At 35.6% G+C, this 21,337-nt stretch overlaps 1 protein-coding gene across 2 annotated transcripts; it reads right to left on the bottom strand.

Moving 5' to 3' along the window:
- Positions 1 to 6,365: 6,365 nt before the first annotated feature.
- Positions 6,366 to 19,812, bottom strand: slc6a4b (solute carrier family 6 member 4b). 2 transcript variants are annotated; one of them, XM_082170313.1, is made up of 14 exons: positions 19,801 to 19,812; positions 17,730 to 17,986; positions 16,512 to 16,646; positions 16,128 to 16,347; positions 14,585 to 14,723; positions 14,371 to 14,505; positions 13,510 to 13,613; positions 11,798 to 11,925; positions 11,544 to 11,656; positions 10,390 to 10,521; positions 10,006 to 10,105; positions 9,203 to 9,303; positions 7,448 to 7,615; positions 6,366 to 7,328 (listed from the first exon to the last, which is right to left on the bottom strand). In XM_082170313.1, exons 2-14 carry the CDS (start codon positions 17,947 to 17,949, stop codon positions 7,248 to 7,250), a joined length of 1,776 nt encoding a protein of 591 aa, XP_082026439.1. In that variant the 5' UTR covers positions 17,950 to 17,986; positions 19,801 to 19,812; the 3' UTR covers positions 6,366 to 7,247. The 2 variants fall into 2 exon arrangements, with proteins under 2 accessions (XP_082026439.1, XP_082026438.1); XM_082170312.1 differs by lacking the exon at positions 19,801 to 19,812 and having other exon boundaries at positions 17,730 to 18,160.
- Between the last annotated feature and the right edge of the window lie 1,525 nt (positions 19,813 to 21,337).

Genomic DNA, 21,337 nt, shown 5'->3' with positions numbered 1-21,337 from the left:
TATTTAACAGTTGATATAGTTATTCAATGCTTCGCTAACTATCAGAAGACAATAGCATAGTGTAAATCCCAGTTGTGCAGGTGAGGCATGTTGTAACAGTGCGTTACAATGTGTCCCTATTAGAACTAAAGCTATTCTATTCTATACTTTTATTAATTCCATTGAGAAAACATAAGTAAAAGGGGAATAAAGACTGAGAGTCAATGTTCAGAAATTATTAATTATTATTATGTTTTGAACTATGTTAGCTGTGTTTTCCGGTGTGTTCTTTTTCAAACAAAAAAATTATTTCATTTTTAATTATAAAAAAATGCCATTATTTTATATGAAAAAGTTAATAATTGTATTTTATTGAGAAAATATTTTAGTTTGTCTTCTATATATTTTTTTATTAGATCAGATAACATTTTAAGCTGTCATATGGTCATGTTACAATGTGCCCCACATATGGGGCATGTTGTCACATTTCACTTCCATTCTTTCGGGGAATATCAAGGAAAAATTATACACTGTATTAATAAAACAAAACCACATAATTGTAGACGTGTGAAATTAATGTGGGGATAAAATAAGTAGATTTACACAAACAGAAAGTCAAAAAGCGTTAGGTTGTGCCCCGCTCTCCCCTACATCACTCAGGTTTTGTGAGAAATTGTGTAATGTGACATTTTCTGATTAGGTCCCTGCGTTAGATGTGAACGGTTGTCTTGGCACCTCATCTCAACAGAGCTTCGAGTGCCATGTGTTGGCAGAGGAAAGCTGTATGTCAGCAGTGGTTTGAGGCAGTGTGCAGTCTCTGGGAATGAAATCATGATTTCATTGAGATCACATGTGAAAGTGAAGGAAACCGTTTTAAAGAAGCTGCCTTGGAGGAATTTTATGGAGTGTGAAATGCATCCTACTTCACATAAAGGCTGATTACTGATAGATGATAGGGTTTTACATATTGATATATAAACGTTTTTTGTACAGTTAGACACAGCAAATATTTTCTAAAAGGACTGTCAACATTTACTCACCCTCAAATTGTTCCAAACCTGTATGAATCTGCTGAAAACAAAAGAAAATATTTAGAAGAATATGGGTAATATGGATGGAGAATAATGGAGATTGTTTCTTCATTCTGTCACCTGATGGTGTTTTGGTTCCTTGCCACTGTTGCCTTTGGTTTTTGGCTTTCTTAGTTGGGGACACTTCATATTCAACAATATTATTGATCTGCCTGCATTGACATATGATAACTGAACTGAGCTGGACAATGACATCACTGTTTTTTTCTCCAGAGCAGCTGTATAGATAAATGAAAAAAAAAAATGAAAAAAATTACAATAGAAATGAACCATCACTGAACTTTCTTAAGCTGGACTATGACACTATTTTCTTCTAGATCTGCTGTACAGCCGGAACAAACTTTGTTGCATTATTTTCATCGCTGTAAAGCTGCTTTGAAACAATCTGTATTGTAAAAAGCACTATATAAATAAAGAATTGATGGGCCCCATTGACTTCCATAGTATGTTTTTTTTTTTTTTTTTTTTTTTGGAAGTCTTCACTTCTTTTTTTACAGGGAAGCCTGTTTGGTTACCCATATTCTTCAAAATATCTTATTTTGTGTTCAGCAGAAGAAAGAAACTCATACAGGTTTGGAACAAATTGAGGGTGAGACAGAATTTTCATTTTTGGGTGAACTATCCCTTTAAATATGGAAAGTGGGATTGATTTAGTACAAAGTGAATGTAGGCCAGCAGCTTGGTTGGCATTCATGTAATTTTATATAAATTATAGGCTAATAAATTATAAATTATAGGCTACACTCCTCCAGTGTAGGTGCAAGTTGATCGACTTGTTTACTTCCCAAACCTATTGTAACAATTTCAGTCTAACTGCCAAATTAATTGTTTATGTATCAAGTCAGAATTCATATCAGTCCTGTTTACTATATAGATAAATCTTGTGCTACATGATGCAAAAGAAGGATCCTGAATGCTACAGCTTGTATTCATTTTTTACTTTAAAAGCCTTTAATTATTTTCACAGGAAATTGTTTTCTTCACTCATTTGGATTGTTTGACTTAATCATCTCAAGTGTCTTGTGCTATGTTGGCAAATTACCCGAAGCAACTTTCTTCGTGACTTCAGCTCAGCAGGTGTTTGGCTTGTGGACCACCTGCTAAAAATGTGATGAAAAACCATTATGCAAATATATACATAAGAATCCATCTGTCATTTAACCTGCGTGAGGGAGAGATAACCGAGATAATGCATCAGATGATCTTGATGCATGTGACGGGATTAGGAGGATGAGCTCTCTATTCCCTAATGAGAAGAAGAAATTCACACAGTGGCTGGTGGGATTGAGGAGACAACACTTAAGCAGACAAGATAGAGAGAGAAATATTGATATTTAGAGCAAATGTGATGTAAATATGCTAATTATTCAGTACCATGGTATTACGATCTGATACCAAAAACAACCATAGTACTTTTAAATGCTAATTAACTTGTAGTTAAGTGTAGTTAAACATAGTTAAACATAATTTACACTATAACATTTTAACAAGTTGATTAGGCATTGTTGCATTCAGTTTTTTATTTTGAACACATTCATACAGATTCAGGTTTTGAAATTTATTTCAGAAGGCCTATTCAAGAGGTCTGACATGCCAAAGCTGTCAAATGATGCATCTTACAATAAATACACCAAAATAAATATTAAATAAAAAAATAAATACGTATAAATCCAGACAGTAAACAATTCAGCAGCTTACAAACTGTGCACATTGAGGAAAACATATGTGGTTGTCAATTTGAACAACCTACATTTTTTTTCTTATACAATCCACATGGAGATTTAACCTCGATTACACTGACATAAAGTTTTTAGGGAAGACGCAAAAGGTTTCATCAAAATTAATTTGGTCATAGTAACGTTGATTTGTAACCTTCAAAACCGACTATTAAATAGTTCGTTCGTGCTGACGTTGCGGTGTTCTTGGCCAATGGCGAAGAATTGGCTAATTAATATTCAGAAGCAAGCCTTCGCCATAGTAGTGTTCAGTTCATGGCGTCTTTCTCTTTCATCCTTAGGGATTGTCACCTGCGTCGCAGAGGTTTGTAGACACAAACTGCCATTCCAATCATGATCACCAACAGTGTGGACAGAACACTTAAAAGAAGAACTGCAGGAGAGGATAAAATAAACAAACAAATCAAATAAATCTGCTGATATCTAGTGCAAAATACTATGGTGAAATCCACATGATTTTAAGCTTTTAACCGAGAGTCCAATTTAGCAATGTAACGTTACAAACGTCAGCATTTTAAACTGAATCAGTGATAAACTGTGATGTCATGATGTATAATGACACTGACAGGTTCACTCATTGTGAATGTGAAAGGCCTGACACAGGTTCAGTCGCGTGTGTATTCATGTCTTACCCAAATTTTGCCTCAGCAGGACTTCGTAAGGTCTGTCATTTACTTTAGACTCTCCCAGTTGAGCATTTCCAGATTGGAAAAACGTTACGCAGCAAGCGATGAGAGAGACCAGGCGTGCTGACATTATCGCGAAACAGTGTGAAGGATGCATCATGCAACCGAACCCAATCCACTCAGCTCGACGCTGCTGTAAGGTCCTAACGCCGTCGGGTTTAAAGTTTAAAACCAACATCAACATCCCAGTGGAGGCCCTTTGGTTTCAACTGATATTATGCATTAAAAAAACTTGTCCATAATATATGTTTTTGAGGCAGACCTTTTACATTTTTACTATAAATCCGAATGATGATGCTCAGGAGAATAATTTTTGCACTCAATGCAGGTCACTCTACAATGCTTGATTCTGTTTAGTCAGTATTTTTTATACAATTGCAAGATATTTGACCTTTCCTTGTTGCAACATGCTGGTGCTACTGTGTCTGTCATATTACTCTGCATTCTATTTTCATACAGTATATTTTCGAAGAGTGTGGCCTTGGAGGACATAAGCATTCGTTTTTAGTTTGTCTTGTTTCATAGTTTAATATGTTGTAATGTAGTTGTTTTTTATACTAATAAGTTAGAACTTTTACACTAATCTGCAAGTTAGATAATAATTTCATCTAAAATCTATATTTCATGTTCATGTGTCCAGGTCATTATCACAAAATTAATCCCTTAACCAAGTCCAAACATACATGCTAAAGTCCTTTTCTTTTTCTTTTTTTGCTGTAAGTGTGCAAAGATTGTTTTGCATGAGAAATTGTATACATGGTTATTTTTTACCATAGAAATAGTTTACTTTTAGAATTGCATTCATGTTAAATCTGTATATTTGTTAAATAATAAAATAAATTCTGAATGATAGACCCATAGTGAAATGTTCCATGCTTTAGAACAGAGATTCCCCAATTTTTTTGTCAGCCAAAACCTTTTGACCTAAATTATTTATTTGAAGTACCCCTTTAGAAATTTTAAGTAAATATTGAAATCATTTAATAACGTATTTGCATTTTCACGGTTATCTGATGTCGGTTAATAATCACAAACATGCTGGGGAAAAAACATATAAAATATTTCCATTATATACTGTACACACACTCACTGGCCACTTTATTAGGTACACCTTGCTTGTACTAGATTGGACCTTTTGCCTTCAGAACTGCCTTAATTCTTCATGGCATTGATTCAACAAGGTGCTGCAAACATTCCTCAGAGATTTTGGTCCATATTGACATGATAGCATCTCGCAGTTGCTGTAGATTTGTCGGCTGCACATCCATGATGCAGATCTCCTATTCCACCACATCCCAAACTCTGTTGGGTTGAGACCTGGTGACTGTGGAAGTAATTTGAGTAATAGTCAACTCATTGTCATGTTCAAGAAACCATGATTTGCACTTTGTAACATGGCATATTTTCCTGCTGGAAGTAGCCATCAGAAGACGGGTCATGAAGGGATGGACATGGTCAGCAACAATACTCAGGTAGGCTGTATTGTTTAAATGATGCTCAGATGGTACTAAGGTCCCAAAGTGTCCCAATAAAATATTCTCCACACCATTACACCACCACCAGCAGCCTGACTGGATGGATCCATGTTTTCATGTTGTTTATGCCAAATTCTGCCCCTACTATCTGAATGTCGCAGCAGAAATCGAGACTCATCAGACCAGGCAATGTTTTTCCAATCTTCTATTGTCCAGTTTTGATGAGCCCGCGCAAATTATAGCCTCAGTTTTCTGTTCTTAGCTGACATGAGTGGCACCCGGTGTGTCTTCTGCTGCTGTAACCCATCTATGTTTAGAGATGATCTTCTGCTGACCTCGGTTGTAATGTGTGGTTATTTGAGTTATGTTGCCTTTCTATCAGCTCGAACCAGTCTGGCCATTCTCCTCTGACCTCTGGCACCAACACGATATTTTCTCCCACAGAACTGCCCTCACTGGATATTTTCTCTTTTTTGGGCCATTCTCAGTGAACACTAGAGAGGGTTGTGTGTGAAAATCCCAGTAGATCAGCAGTTTCTGAAATACTCAGACCAGCCCATTTGGTTAAGTGATTTAAGTCACTTAAATCAGCTTTCTTCCCCGTTCTGATGCTCAGTTTAAACTTCAGCACATGCCTTGATCATGTCTACATGCCTAAATGCATTGGCTGATTAGATATTTGCAAAGAGCCGAATGTCAAAGAGCAGATGAACAGGCGTACCTAATAAAGTGGCCGGTGAGTGTAGGCCTATATACATTATATTTTATTTATTTATTTATTTGTACCTTTTCAACAACTGTTCATGAACTTTATTCTGATAAATCCTGCTTTAGATTTCACCTCAACTTCACCTCATGAAACACTGTTATTGCAGGTCACATACAGTTTGTCACTCACTAGCCTTTTCCATGCAACTCTTGGTCTTTCATTTGGGTAATTAACAGAAGAGCACAGAGCCTGCAGGCCTTTTGTTAGGTTCCTCTGTAGTTGAATCTGAGGTCCACCTCTACTCCAGTCGCCTGCACTGAAGCCTTTGATCCATTCTGCGGCCTCTGCTAGAAGTGCCTGAATGTGGAATAGCATTATCTTTTCTCTATTCTCTCACCCCATACCTGAAACTGGCACAACTGAGCCGCGTTTCCCAGAGCTGCGATTGGTGGCGATTGAAGATCTAGTCTTTAATAAAACATCTCATTTAAATGCCTGACACAATGCTGTTCTCTTACCCCTTGTGTGTTTGCAGATGCTGGATACTGCAGCTCAATGCAAATCAACATGTTAATTAAGGCGCAACAGTGCAAGGCTGTTCACACTAAGAGAACGAAGGTGGGAATAACATACAAATCCATAGCACTGGATGGATGGATGGATAGATACGAATATTCAGTACAGCTTTATTAATTTTCCAGACATATAAGCAAAACTCTCTGCCACAACCTACAGTGCAGACATAGTATATGAACCACATTTTCAACTATCCATAATAAGACATTCATAGCAATTTAGTATTTGGTCACATCCAGAGTTCAGTAACATCCTCAGTTCTTTATTTGGAAAAAAACGTGGGAAGAAAATGAACACGTTACACATAGCTAGGATTTGGGCTCAAGTTCTGTTAGAGAATGAAAATTTCAAACAGTCATGTAGTCTTAGTTCCAGATGAGGAACAGAAGAAACCCTTATTTTTGTAATTTTTCCTTTTCTTGGTGAGGCACAATATCAATACAGGTTTAACAAAGTTTTGACATAAAGTAGCTACAATATTTAGGCAGAGTTAAGGCAGAAAACACCATAATGATTAAATCTTGACAACAGTTATTTCTGGAGGGGAAAAAAAAATGAGAGAGAAATGTGTATGAAGTTCTCTGTTCTCATTTTCTCATTGGCTGAATTTCTCACAATGAGGTAATCTCACTTGCATGTATCTCAGAAAACTTACGTGTATGACTTACAACGAAAAAAAAACTGAAAAAAAACTGAACTCTTCATTTTATAGGTAATCCTTAAATTAAAAACAAAACATTAACCTTTGTAAATTGCACAGCATGTTAAAATTAGGGTCTATAACTTAAATTGAACGCCAGTTTTCATTTTCCGTATTAAATCGAATGGTACATCACTTTCAAATAGATCATCTTTGATGGTAATTTCAAATGGATAAATCCCTGAAACTATGCAAAAGTTGCTCTTTACCCTTATAATAAATTCTTAGTTTGCTGTGGACACGTCACCCAATATATGAGGCCTTTTTATGCGAGTTGTGTTTTTCTCTCAGTGGTCTAACGTACCGGACTCAACCCCATACTGTCAGCGTGGATATCTGGCAGGGTTCTCTCCGGTCGCAGACATACAGCAAGGCGCTGAAATCGGATTGAAAACAACACGTGAACAACTTTTACCCATTTTGTCATTTAAATAGACTCCTCCTGAGATCTATAAGAATGTTTTTCAAGTGGAGTGGGTGTAATGCATGTCTCACCTGTTTAAGAGAGCCCGGGGTCCACACGAGCTTGTACACCATGTATATGGGGATCCATATGAAGGAGGAAGCTCCGATGACAAAACCAACCGTGATGCTCCAGTCTGGGAACTTGTAGTCGAATAGCGTGAGGGGTTGAGGGTTCAGCAGTGAGCTGATAATAATGTACTGAAGAAATGAACAGGAAAAAGTCACCATGAAATCAAAATGGACAATTCTTATTTTTATGGAATATTGCAGTATTTGTTATAAATTATTTATCCATGCACATCATTATGTTTTTGCCCTCATAATATTGAATTAAAATAATTTCCTCTTCCTATTGCAGCAACATCTCTTCTCTGATGATGTGTTTACTGGCATGAGGGCTGGACAACCTGTCACTCACATGACATCACATCAATACCAAACCACAACGATCCAATCAATTCCTGAGGGAAAAAAACAAGTCCCTACATTTTTTCTTGTCCGTGAAGCTGTTTCCCTCTGAGTCAAACCAAAAATGATTCAGACACCATATATAATTTTTTATATTTTTTTTACTAGTGGGTGCAGGACACTATAGTTCATTTATGTAAGTGAGGATGGCAAAATAAAGTAAACTGTGACATTTTATACCCAAACAATCTTCATACAGTGGACTACCAGTAAAATGTATAAAACTTTGGGACCAAAAATGATTCAGACACTTTGACCTGACCAAGTTTTGCATAAGTGTTTTTTTCTTTCATTGTTAATGCGACCTTTTTACACCACAGACTGAACAAAATTAAACATTGCTTGGTAATTGGTTGACCTAAATTGCTATTATCTAATTGTGTACTTTAATTTAACAGCTGACAGCTATTCAACCCAATTAATTAAATAGACAGTCTAACAGAAGCATGGCCAAAACCAGTGAAATACCAACTGATTTGATAACTCGGAGTTCTTGTCCTATTTTATTACCATATTCTAAACTATAGCGAATAAACTGTGATAATGTGAGAAATGTTGAAGGTGTCTGAATAAATTTTGGTTTGACTCTAGGTCACAATAGAGAAGAAAAGACTATCGCTGCTTCTATTTCACGCTGACTTTAAAGTATTTTAAAGTGTTTCTTCGAAATATGTCATATGTTATTTTAAGAGTCTTTAACAATGAATTCAGTTTAGAATACTCTATAGGTCACTGCAGTCTCTGTGTGAGTTCAGGTGGATTGATATGTTTGAGAAGGCTCTAATCTGATTATTTTATTTTCAAAAGGTCCATATTATCCTGTAGGCCTTACACGTTCCTATGTGGTCTATGGAGACTAGAAAATTGTAGAGTGGTGGCCTTTGTGTCTTGAAGGAACAGAGACAAATGTCTTCTCTCCAGCATTTCAAATAATGTCTCAGAAGATGAGACAGGCAGCCGTTTATCATGTTTTTTTTAAAGAATGAAAAAAGCAAAACAGGAAAACTATGATTTGTGTGTGCCAGCTCAGGCCTGTTGGGATTAGCTATAATGCATGCAGAAGTATCTAAAGAATACTAGGCTATAAGAGTGCATGCAGTTTGACATTTGCAGACTGGGAATTGTGAGCGTGTGGACAGGTGAGAGAATGAGATTATAATGGTAATAAGGGTGGAAAGGAGGTTGTGGGTGCTTAAATAGTTTTGAGCGCATGAACGATGACTTTAACATTTCACCGGTCGTCGCACTCTAAACAGCGGTGACACTTTGCACATACTGTACTGGATGATAAATCAGAACATCTTTGTTTAAACTTACAGCAAGAAATGCTGGGCTGATGGCAACCCAACATACTTTCCAGAACAATCCTGGAGTATATCCCAACATTGACTTGATATCATTGCTGAATCTGTTAATACCTGGAGAAAATTAAATAAATGAGTTTGTTTATTTTATATATTGAACATTTTGTTCATGCACACTTAGACATGATGTTTATATATCCAGCTAACATGAAACATTCTCAGAACTTTCCTAACATTCTGGCGAGGTTCTTTCAAAGTTATGAACAAACGTAATGTTAATATGATGTTCGTTCAGAGTTATCTGGTCTTTAATAATGTTCTTAAAACTTTAGCCCAAAAACATTATCTATATGTCAATGTCAATGTCAAGTTTCTCAGAAACATTTTGGTGTGATGTTCATTTTAATTTTTTTAAATGTTACTACTTTTTTCAGAGAATATTTTTACAGAATGTTCCCATAATGTTTCCAAAATAGATTGTTGCCTTAACATTCGCATAACCAAGAAAAAACATTTTTATAACATTTAAAAAACTGGACGTTTTGAACGTCAAGAGAACTTTTAGAACTGAATGGGAATGTTAGCAAAAGTTTCTCAGAACATATTTTTTGTTAGCTAGGTATATATACATATTGTAAAAAATTATTACAGTTTTAAAATAGTGTTTTCTATGTTAATATATTTTAAAATGTAATTTGTCTGAAAGCAGCTTGATGTAATATTTTTTAGGAAACTAACATACTTTTCTTTGATGAATAGAAAATTCAAAAGAACAGCATTTATTTAAAAGAGAGTTTTTAAAATAACAAATCTTACCATAAAACCAGGATACTGCCGTGGCCTCTAGAAAAACTACAGCTATAATTGAAGAACCAACTCCAAATTCTTCCAGTAACTTTACCACATATGCACCACCCTTGCAAGAAAAAAAAAAGTTACATAATAAATGAATAAATAAAGTGCTAATTCGAACTCAGCACACCCCAATTAGAAATCACAATTTTTTTTTGGGCTAAAACATATAGATGTTTATTATATCTCAACTGTCCTGCAAGATATGTAATCAAATTCTATATTCTATACTCTATACTCTATATCTATTATTATCATTTTGTGTTAAGATGCTGAAATATTCTTATTGTATTGGTAAACTTCACTGAATGTAGGCAAACTGAAATCCAGAGGTTCATTGAAACTCACTTTAGTTAGGGTGCTGAGAGAGCCCAGAAAGCAAACAACCACCAGTCCAAGAACAAACAGCTCTCTCCGATTGGACAGGACATCTGGGTACTCATCCATTACAGCTGTGATAATGGCCTCTAGCCCACCAAACTGAGGTAAAATACACATATTGACAGAAGAAGAAAAAACAACAACACAATATATTTACATTTATGTTTACAGCTTACAATGCAGAACTGTATTAAAATGCCTTTTTCATTTTTATTCTACCTCTTCACAATGTTCAGTTCAGCTGGAATTGTTGTACAGACACCATTCAAACAGTTTTGTAGATAATTTCAGACTTTGATGTGCCATTTACTATTGTTTTATAAAAACTATACAAATTGAAAGTCTCACACTGGCTTACATCAGCAATGATGTCACTAGTTGTGTCCCAATTCAGAGGCTGCAGCCTTCGAAGGGCGGATCAGGTGTCGTGAAATGGGACGGTCTAGCCAATAGAGGACTGTTCTTCTAGTCAACTGTGACAGCTGCCGTTGATGAGGAACAGTAACGTTTGTACTGGACTGGACAGGGTTCACAAACTGTCTAAATATGAACACCATGGTCCATTTCTGTATATAATAAATAGTATAAACTATATATAATCGCATATTAGTAAGATAAAAGTCAACATTTAAACTGCTTTTTATTTATTTTTACATTTGTATCATTAGATATTTGAGTAAGTTGAAACCCGCTACTTATGTTTAAAAGTGTAATTCGGGAATTTCTCTAAAAAAAAATCTTGTGGTCACTAGCGCACAGTGAATTCTGGTGTAGGCAAGGCTGCAAAGGATCCATCTGTTGTATCCTTCATTTCATTGGAAACGATGGCCGCATTTGGAGGCCGCGTGTGAAGGAGCCTTCGCGCCGCGGTGACGCAATCGGCCTTCGAAGGATGCAGCCTCTGAATAGGGACGCGACTAATGTCGTAATTGCATATTTAATTGAGCGTTTTACCTAAAACTTTAACGCTATTCTGTTGCGACCTCGGAAGCACTGGTATTTCTGTCTGTCTTTCTTTTTTTTATATCTATATTTATCTATATAATTTATCAATTATATACTTCTGCTGACTGCACATGCATATTTTGTGCACATTTACAGGTATAGGTGTATATACATACAGTGCTGTCTAATCCAAGAGTAATCATCATCACAAAGAAGATGATGGCAAAGAAAGTCGACCCAACCATGTTCGCAATGGCTTCTGGATATGTAATGAAGAGGAGACTCGGTCCTAGAGGAGGTGGAGAAAGTCGAGAGATAGACTTGAAGTAAAATTAGAGAAGCTTTATTTGTAGGGCTGAAAGCCACTTACAAATTTGAAAGCCACAATAATTTAACTACAGTAATATGATAAGCAAAAGGGGAAGCTCACCTTTGTCCCTGGCTACGTCCTCAACGTTTACATTTCTCTGTTCAGCCATATATCCCAGGACAGTGAAAATAACAAATCCTGACACAAAACTTGTCAGGCAGTTCACCAGACTGGTTACAATAGCATCTCTGTACAAAACACATACAAAAAGTAACTTACAAACTAGATTTTTACATTTTCTTGCTTGACTGGGGTGGGAGTGGCGCAATGGATAAGACACATGCCTTTGGTGTGAGAGACCCGGGTTCGAATCCACTGTGAGACACCAATGTGTCCCTGAGCAAGACACTTAACCCCTAATTGCTCCAGATGCGTGCGACCTCTGACATATATAGCAATTGTAAGTCGCTTTGGATAAAAGCGTCAGCTAAATGAATAAATGTAAATGACTGTGCAAAACTTGTTATGGGTGGTTTCTATGGAGTTGCTATGCAGTTGCTCTGGGTGGTTGCTTATTGGCCCAATGTGATATTCTTGTCCTTATATGACTTGAGCCCTTTAGATTGCCCACCTGCCTCCTCACAGTCTTACAGTAGTACACAATTCAATTTCCCCTGACTCAACTATGCTGCACATTCATCTTTTCAAACTGGCCTTAATTCTCAGGTCTAATCTTGTTTTTATATCATTTAGCCATGAGGCAAGGTATTTGTTTCAGTTCATCATGTGATTCATCAGAACCCAGTTCATTTTGATGGCATTTCTCCTCAGTTAGTGGACACAGAGCCAAATGCAAATGAATGGTTAAGCTATAGATAGAATCAGAATTAAGAGTGAGCGGGAATCACATTGGCCAGAATTGGCAGGTCTGTTTTGTTACTAATACACAACAGTGTATCACTGAACCAAATGTTTGGGGTCAGTAAGATTTTTTTGTCTGTGTTACAGTGTAATTATGCATTTAAGTACTGTGTAATAATATTTAACTACACTTACAATAGGGTTAGGATTGGGGTTTGGTTTAGGGTTAGTTGCATGAAATTATGCATAATTTATAGTTATTACTACAGTAACTACATGTAATGTGTAACAAGGACAGGCTACCAATGTTTTTAAAGAAATTAATACTTTTATACAGCAATGATGCATTTAACTGATCAAAAGTGACAGTAAAGATTTATAATGTTACAAAAGATTTCTATTTCAAATTAATGCTGTTCTTTTGAACTTTCTATTCATCAAATAACTTTGAATGTTTGTATCAATGTTTCCCCAAAATTTTAAGCTGCACAACTGTTTTCAACATTGATAATAAGAAGAAATGCAGCAAATCAGCATATTAGAATGATTTCTGAAGGATCATGTGACTCTGAAGACTGGAGTAATGATGCTGAAAATGTAGCTTTGCCATCACAGAAATAAATGACATTTTAAAATATATTAAAATAGAAACAAAAATTCATTTAAAATGTAATAATCACTTTTGTAAACAGTTTTTTTTTTTATCAAATAAACAGTCTTGGTGAGCATTAGCATCATTCTTTCAAAAACATAAAAGAAATCTCACCCACCCCACATTTTTGAACGATAGTGTGTGTTTTAAGAATTACAAAGAATTAATTCACGATTCACGTATTAACTCAAACAAAGAGTAGATATTATTCGTAATATCTTGAAAACAAACATTAAGAACTCGTTGAAAATGCTGATGAATAGAAGAGGTTGAAAATTCCAGTAGATCAACGTAATGAGAATGAAGGTTTTGTCTGTACCTGTAGCAGTTATTGTTGAAGGGATTGTAGCTGGACAGGGCAAGCAGCACGCCAAAACCAGGACCAAGAGAGAAGAAGATCTGCGCAGCTGCATCCACCCATACCTACAAAACATTAGACACAGTAAATCAGATGTTGCTACCGTATAAACAAAAATAGGAAAATAGCTCAATAAATGGATCACAGTATGTGAGTAAAAATTTTAATAATCTTATACTAATAATTTAGAAAATTCCCTATGTTTCAATTTAGGATGCAATTTAGGACATTGACATAACAGTATATAGGGAATAGGCGGTGCTTGTTCACATCTGAAGATTTGTGTGAAGAGAAATGTGTGTGTGTGCATGAACGTGTCTCAATGAGTATGAGAGCCTTTCATGATGGAAAAAAAATTCTAAACCAATTACGCATCTCATTAGCCCCTAGTGCTTTATTTTTGCTTCTCATCACGGTTCTCTGCAGCGCTGCATCACCTTGCAAAGAGTGGGCTTATACAGCAACATCACAGGGATAGAAATATGGAGATGCAGTTTACATTTTGCCTCCATTGACACTTTATGTATATATAAAATATTCATTTATCTATCATTTATTTTATTTATTTTATTTATGAAATTTATGAAGAAATATGCCCTTTATGAAGTCAGCTCAGCTACTAGTGATTCATGAGTTTCATGACCAAATGCCTGAGGTCCTTTTTTATTACTGCATTACATAAAAACATGCATTTTGCCTTCAAAAGATTATAGCAGCAGATTTAAAAGGGAACATATAAGTGAAGGATGTCTAGAAACAACACACACGAATATAACAATAAATCAGTGTTAGACACAAAGGGAAAAGAGAGAAAGCACTCACACTGGTCTCCTGCAGTTTCTCCCATTTGGGATTGAGGTAGAACACCACTCCTTTCCACGCTCCGGGCAAAGTGGCACCACGGATCATAAGAATCAACAGCACTACATACGGGAGGGTGGCAGTCACCCATACTACCTGAGAGAGACATGGATGAGAGGATGTGGAATCTGCAATAAAACACGATTCATTTAGTTTTTAAGGACTCCGGAAGGACCTTTCCTGAAGTCTTCACTCCTTTCCACAGGCTGAAGTAGACAATGGTGAAGATAAGGAAAAGGCAGAGCATGAGCTGCCAGCGAATGTATCCCACATTCCCAATCCCAGATGATTCATGAACTGCCAGGACATTCCTCCTGTTTTAAGATGGATTTACAAAGGTGCAGTCTGAAAATATTCATTATTATGCTCTCAGAGACCTGGACCACAAAGCAGACGCATTCAATACTTCAGTACAGTTTACTCAAATATACACTGCACTATAAAAAAGGTTCTGAAATATAAGAAAGAAATGTTGGCACAATATAAAATATGAAAGCAGTTCTCCACAAATAGAATAGTTTATCAATTATTTTGTAGGTTTGTTTTTTTGTGGCACGTAAACTGTAAAGATTTAATTGAGTTCATTATGCTAAATCAACCCTTATACACTCGACTCAAAAAAAAATCTATGTTTGCAGAGCAGCGGACGTGTTAAACCAAATGAGGAAAAGATGAAAAAAATGTTGCAAAACTCTTGAGATTCACTCTGGTGACAGTGCTGGGTAGTAACTGATAATATGTAATCTGGATGTATATCCAGGGAGTCCACACAGCATAACAAATAAAATATTTAATCTTTTTGTGTTTTATTTTGATTATTTTTAAAGTTTACATTTTTATGGTTTAATTAATAATTACATTTTCAGCAACTTGCAACCCCCCTACAGTTCTTTCACAAACCCTTGACATAATGTAATGTTTAATGCACTTTTGTTGATAACAATGTTCAACATACTTTTTTGTTCTCTTTGTATTTTATATCACTATAGTACAAGATTATCCAATCAAAATCTATGTAATAAACAAGTTAAGGCCGAAAGTAATCTAAAAGTAATCAAAGGCTGATTATATTACCTAAAATGTGTAATGTAGTAGATTACATTACTAACTTACATTTTCATCATGTAATTTGTATTCAGTAATGGGCTTCGATTTGTAAGTAATCTACTCAGCACTGTGTGTGTGTGTGTGTGTGTGTATATGAAGAGTTCAGATGCAAAAGCCTCTAAGTGCCATCTGAATTTTTCTTCTAGAATGATCATTTTTATCAAGCTTGTATATTTAAGTTCAGTAATTTCACTTAAATGACAATTCATAGGTCATTTTCATTGCCATTTACCGTTTACGTGAAATTACTGAACCTAAATATACGAGCTTTATAAAAATGATCATTCTAAAAGAAAAATTCAGATGGCACTTAGAGGCTTTTGCATCTGAACTCTTCATTCATATATATATATATATATATATATATATATATATATATATATATATATATATATATATATATATATATGCTGTTCCACCTTTTCCACTATGATTTGTATGTAGTAGTCCACATTTGCAACATATTCATCTATAATGCTGTTTCTCCCCTCCCCCCCTTTGTCATTTCTTTTTGCTATATCTATCCCTCATTTTCTTTCCCTCTCCTGCTTCTGTTTTTCTTTCTCTGTCATTTTTGCTCCCTTTCAGTGCAGACACTTACGTGCACTTACGTGTAAAACTCCTCGGCAGGTGAGCGTGAATAGTTTGTCCAGGTCACATTGTCTTTTCCAAAGTAGTTCGTGCAGTTTTCTGTGTTCCATTCATTATCACAGCTGGTCCAGGGCAGAGTGCTGCTGAAGGAGGAGTAGAAGTAGAACAGAGCCCAGGCGATGATGGTGTTATAGTAGAAGGACACATACAGTGCAATGATGCAGATGGCGAAACCAATACCTGAAAAGGAAGGGGAAATTATCTCAGTGTTTTGTTAATGAAATCTCTCAGTCTAATATACTCATTTTGCCTCTTTCCATTCGCCATTTAATTTCATATCCATCCAGACTGGCAAAAAATTGCAATATCGTAGATGAGACAGAATTAGATTATATTTATCTTACCTTTAAAAATAGGGCAAATATGTTTCCATATGGATATGGCACCTGTTCTGTGGAACTGTCCCAGAGCTAACTCCATGTAGAAAAGTGGCACCCCACCGAATATAGCCATCAGGACATAAGGAATGAGAAATGCACCTGAAGAACAGAATTAGAACAGGTCTTTTTTCCTTCACAACAATACGTGAGATCAACAAGGGGGGATTTGCAGACTTTAAATAAGCGTATTAAAAACAAGTATACTTAAAACATTCCTTTAACTAAATGTTGTTCTGTATGTTGATAAAGCCTGTTCCATTTCATATAATAGGCTACTTTTAAAAATAAAAATGTGTAGAGGAAATATATGTTTATACCGGTACACTTATGGTCTGACATTTATTTATCTCAGTTTCTGCACAGATTAAATCATGAATAACTTTTGCATGATTGATGACTGCAGCTGGCAGTATCTGCTTCACAGGTGTACTAGAAGTTTAAATAAACAGAATTATAATAAGCACTGCATATTGAGAATAGAAACTAAAAAAACATCTTTATTGAATCTGGTCAGTCTGTATCATATAGAATGAATGGATATCTGGTAGAAACAGGGTTTGGAAACCATGTGTGAAAGTGAATAAAAAACAACATTTTAACCCCCAGATTTGAGTAACTTTCTACTATAAGTTTGTTACATAATTTTTTTATAAATAAAGGCTATTATATAAAATATTATGTCTTAACTTGCTTTCAGATAGCTTATAAAAAATATTGGGTTTGTTTTCCCCTACACTGTAAAATAAATGTTATGATGATGATGGATGGAAACAACACTTTTAACAAATTTAATTTCTACACGATTTTAATTTTTGTGGGGGGCTGCAGGTTGTGGCGTTGACAACTTTAATTTTGCTTAAATTTTAGACACCTAACTTTTCAATTTTAGTAGGCTGAAAATGTTTAGTGTAAGAAATGTTCAGAAAACAGTTTCTGTTGCTTATTTGGAAGCTAAGAGGTTTTGTAAAATGCTTAAAATGAACACACAAAAAAAAAATATTAATTTCAGCACCGTGGACAGTTCACCCACCCAATAAGACTGACACCTGCACTTAATCAATGTTTTACTTGTCATAAGACACAATTTAATATTTTTGTGACTGATTAGTAGCCTAATGCATAATGTAACTGACATTTAATTAAAGTATAAATACAAACTTTTCATAAAAGTAAAAACCTTACCTCCGCCGTTTTGATAACAGATATATGGAAATCTCCAAACATTTCCGAGGTCTACCGCAAACCCAATTACCGATAAAAGAAAATCCATTTTTTTGCTCCATTTATCGCGGGATTCTGTCTGAATGATAACGGGCACCGGGTTGCTGTTGTACCCGGCGTTGTTTGGAGGACCCGGGGCGCAGAGGTTCCCGTGAGCGATCACTTGCTCTTGGTGCGGCATCTTCGGTGGTCCGGTGACTTGGCAAACTGCAGAAGTACTAATAGACTAAGTAAGAAATGGCTTTTGCGAGTTTTTCCAAAGGTAAAAAGTAGTAAGAATAGTTGTTTTATTATTATGCTCGACGTGCGGTCAAAAGAGTGTGTGCGGGGGACCGCAGCATGCTGCTGTGGTTGATTTCCCTCCTGGTGGGAGTAAGAGCTTCAGGATTAACTAAGAGTCCCCCACCTGAGCGCGAGAGCTGTGATCGAATGAGATTACACACGCGAGCTGCGCGCGACACCATCACTCACCCCTGACATCCCGCGCGCACAGCACTGATATCATTCAAGTGGACTTTTCCAAGAGCGCGCTTGAGTCCTCGACAAAAATTGCTCTATTTGTCAACGTAATAATGACAATATTATGAAGACGAGGAAATAATGTGTGTAATTTTAATGGAAATATTATTGTTTCAGAAATACCATTTATGTTTTATAAATTTATTAATTTAGCCTAATACTTTCTTAATGACCCCTGCTGGAATTTAAGGTGATAGAACTTGACTAGTGACAAACCCGGTAGCCTACTGTACACACTTAAGATTATAAAAAATGATCATAGTAGATGTGCCCATCAGTTAATGATTACAATATTAGCCAGAAACCAGTTAGCATGCACTGTAAATAGCCTACATATAAACACATTAAACATTTATTTTTGTCTTAAAAATGTCTAAGGCATAATTCATGATGATGTCAAAGTTTTAAACTTTAGTGATAAGTTTTAATTTAATTACTGATGAAGAAAACTATAATAACTTATCAAGTAGAACTGACAGAAATTATTAGAAAGTTAAACAAAGTGGGAAAGAATTTTACAACAGAACCTTCATTCTGTTTATACATTTTTACAGAACCTGTGTCACGATTTGGTTACAGAATCAGATAGTCACAAAATAAAATGACTTGCGACATATAGATGACAATAACCAAAAGGGCTAGGAACAAATAAAATAAAAAAGCGTAATTAAAGCACCCACAGTACAATCAATAATCCACATTTATGTATGGGAATTAGACATTAATATTTGGGAAATAAGTCTCCTTTACATAGCGGATAGTTTTTTCCAGTTTAAAGTAAAAATATATAGCCTATATATTTTTTTTTTATCTAACAAGATACTTGGTAGATTGTTACTTTAATCGAAATCAGGTTCCTGACAAGCAAAGTAAAAAAATATATGATATTCAAATTTCAGGGTGTTTTTAAGTGTTAAAAACTGGAGTTTGTTTTTGTTTACTCAAGTTGTTCATTGTCTTCACCTATCTTGTATACCTTGCATTAGGCCACTGTATTGGATGAAGAATGGATTGTGATGCTTCAGACCCATGTTATTTTGACAGCAGAGCAGTGTGAATAACATTCTGAGTTTCTCTGGCTTCCTGAGCAGGCAGATGTAATATTATTTACAGGAGATCCAGGAGAGTGTATCTGCTCTGTGGTCTAACTGTCCTCGTTAGGTAAACCTAATAAAAAGAGTTTGAAATCAAATCCACAGCTTTTAGCATGGGCTAATCGAAAAAATCCTAACTAAATATAGAGACTGCAGTAATAGTGTAGGCCAGTGGCCAGAGAGTGCAGCAAATAAAGTTAGACTCTCAGAATTGAAGCCTCCATGAGGCTTGGACCAAGTGAAAAAGATAACTGAAGTCCACATAGATTCATAAGACAAGTGCGACTACATATGCACATTTATTGCTATTCATTCTGATTACCAGATATTAATGGTAATATATAACATATATATTGCAAATATACTGCAGTTAATTGCAGCTTCATAAGTTGTAACAGCAGAAAATAATTAATACCTACTTTAAATTTAGTGATGCATTATTGTAGGTACATGTTGATTTCTGGGATATAAGTGGTTCGGCATTCCCCTTGGTTCGCCTCCATAACGCAGCCATCCTGCAAATATGGGGGAATCGCTTGATTTAAAAAATTTACAGTTGCAGGAGAAATAATCATGTCTGTATAGGTTTTTAATCTTGCGTCTCAGTTTGTAGTGAAAATGACCTCAGACGACTTCAGTATTAATATACAGTAGTCAACATCTGAAGTGGATCAGAAAAGTTCATCAAAGTTGTACTAAGACAAGAACGGATATTGTTCAAAATTCATGTATAACTTTGATGAAAGGTTTTGATCCACTTCAAATGTCGACTACTGTAATATTACTGTAATACTGCAGCTGTGTTCATCTTGCTGCTAGTCCGATTGTTTTAACAGACAATTTTTTATTAGAGGAAGCTTTAAAATGTCGAGTAGCTGTGAAATAAGAGGGATGAAATACAATCACCCAGCCATTTTTATATTTATATCATTTAAATTTACATTAAGACACCATTACCACCTAATATGAAAGCAAACTCACAATTAACTACAGCTTTTAGTTCGAGAATAATTCTTACAGGAACTAGTTTGAAACCATTTCCTGTAATCTTTGACAATTAAATATCTTCTCCCACCTGAGAGGTTATTTAACCGTAACTTGAACTTGTCATTGGGAAAAAAAGACCCTATTTGTCTGCAGTTCTGTAACAAAATCCGACAATGACATTATTTTCAACCTTGCTTTGCTATTTAAAGCCTTATATGTCATTGCCCGGTACTGATGCCCCTCCTTAAACCAAGACCACCCCTTTTTATATATTATTTACACGAGGCACATATCTGCAACCTATACATGCAAGATTTTTCAACCAATTGAGTTTATTCATTGGCCATGTAGGTCTTGGCCTAGTTGTGTAATGGATAAACATGACTTATAAACCAAGCATGGATAATTTGAGTTCTTATTGGGTCGTGTTCAAAATGAAACAATACCTGAAAGCTGCATTCTAGTAATGGATTGCATGATTGAAGCTGCTTTGGATAAAAAGTATCTGCTAAAAGGCAGCTAACTGCATTAGGCCAATGTAATAGGAAGTTATTTTGGCACTGTACACAGGCTTTTACAGTGCAAACTACATCTCCCATAGCTAAAATAAACCAGAACCTTTGGGTGGCTTGCCAGTTTGCTAAGATTTATTCATAGTCAATATATAAGTACTTACTCCAGAGTCATTCAAATGAAGTCAAGTTTAATATATGAATTGATCTCTTGCTGTTGTGTTAGAGGAACATCAAAGCAATGATTTAAAGTATTATGGATCATCAGAACCTGATCTGACCCTGATACTTCTTACAGTCAAGGTTGATTCTTGCCAAGCATAAGCTGATATATTCACAATATATTCACACATGCTTTGATGTCAAATGTGACATAACACTCAACCTTTCATATGTTTCATGGATAGTTTAGATGTTTCTCCTGTGATTACTAAGGGTAAAATGTAAGAACGGGGAG

This window comes from Leuciscus leuciscus (genome assembly GCF_965113295.1).
Source record: "Leuciscus leuciscus genome assembly, chromosome: 5".
Classification (NCBI taxonomy): Eukaryota; Metazoa; Chordata; class Actinopteri; order Cypriniformes; family Leuciscidae; genus Leuciscus; species Leuciscus leuciscus.
This window is presented reverse-complemented; position numbering and strand designations above follow the sequence as displayed.

What these genes read in the sequence shown, in the direction of transcription:
- slc6a4b (XM_082170313.1), bottom strand. Translation starts at nt 17,949, where the DNA reads ATGCCGCACCAAGAGCAAGTGATCGCTCACGGGAACCTCTGCGCCCCG. An exon ending in GGACGTAGCCAGGGACAAAG is followed by an intron (nt 11,657 to 11,797) that starts GTGAGCTTCCCC and finishes CACCTCCTCTAG; the next exon opens with GACCGAGTCTCCTCTTCATT. An exon ending in CTCTCAGCACCCTAACTAAA is followed by an intron (nt 10,106 to 10,389) that starts GTGAGTTTCAAT and finishes TTTTCTTGCAAG; the next exon opens with GGTGGTGCATATGTGGTAAA.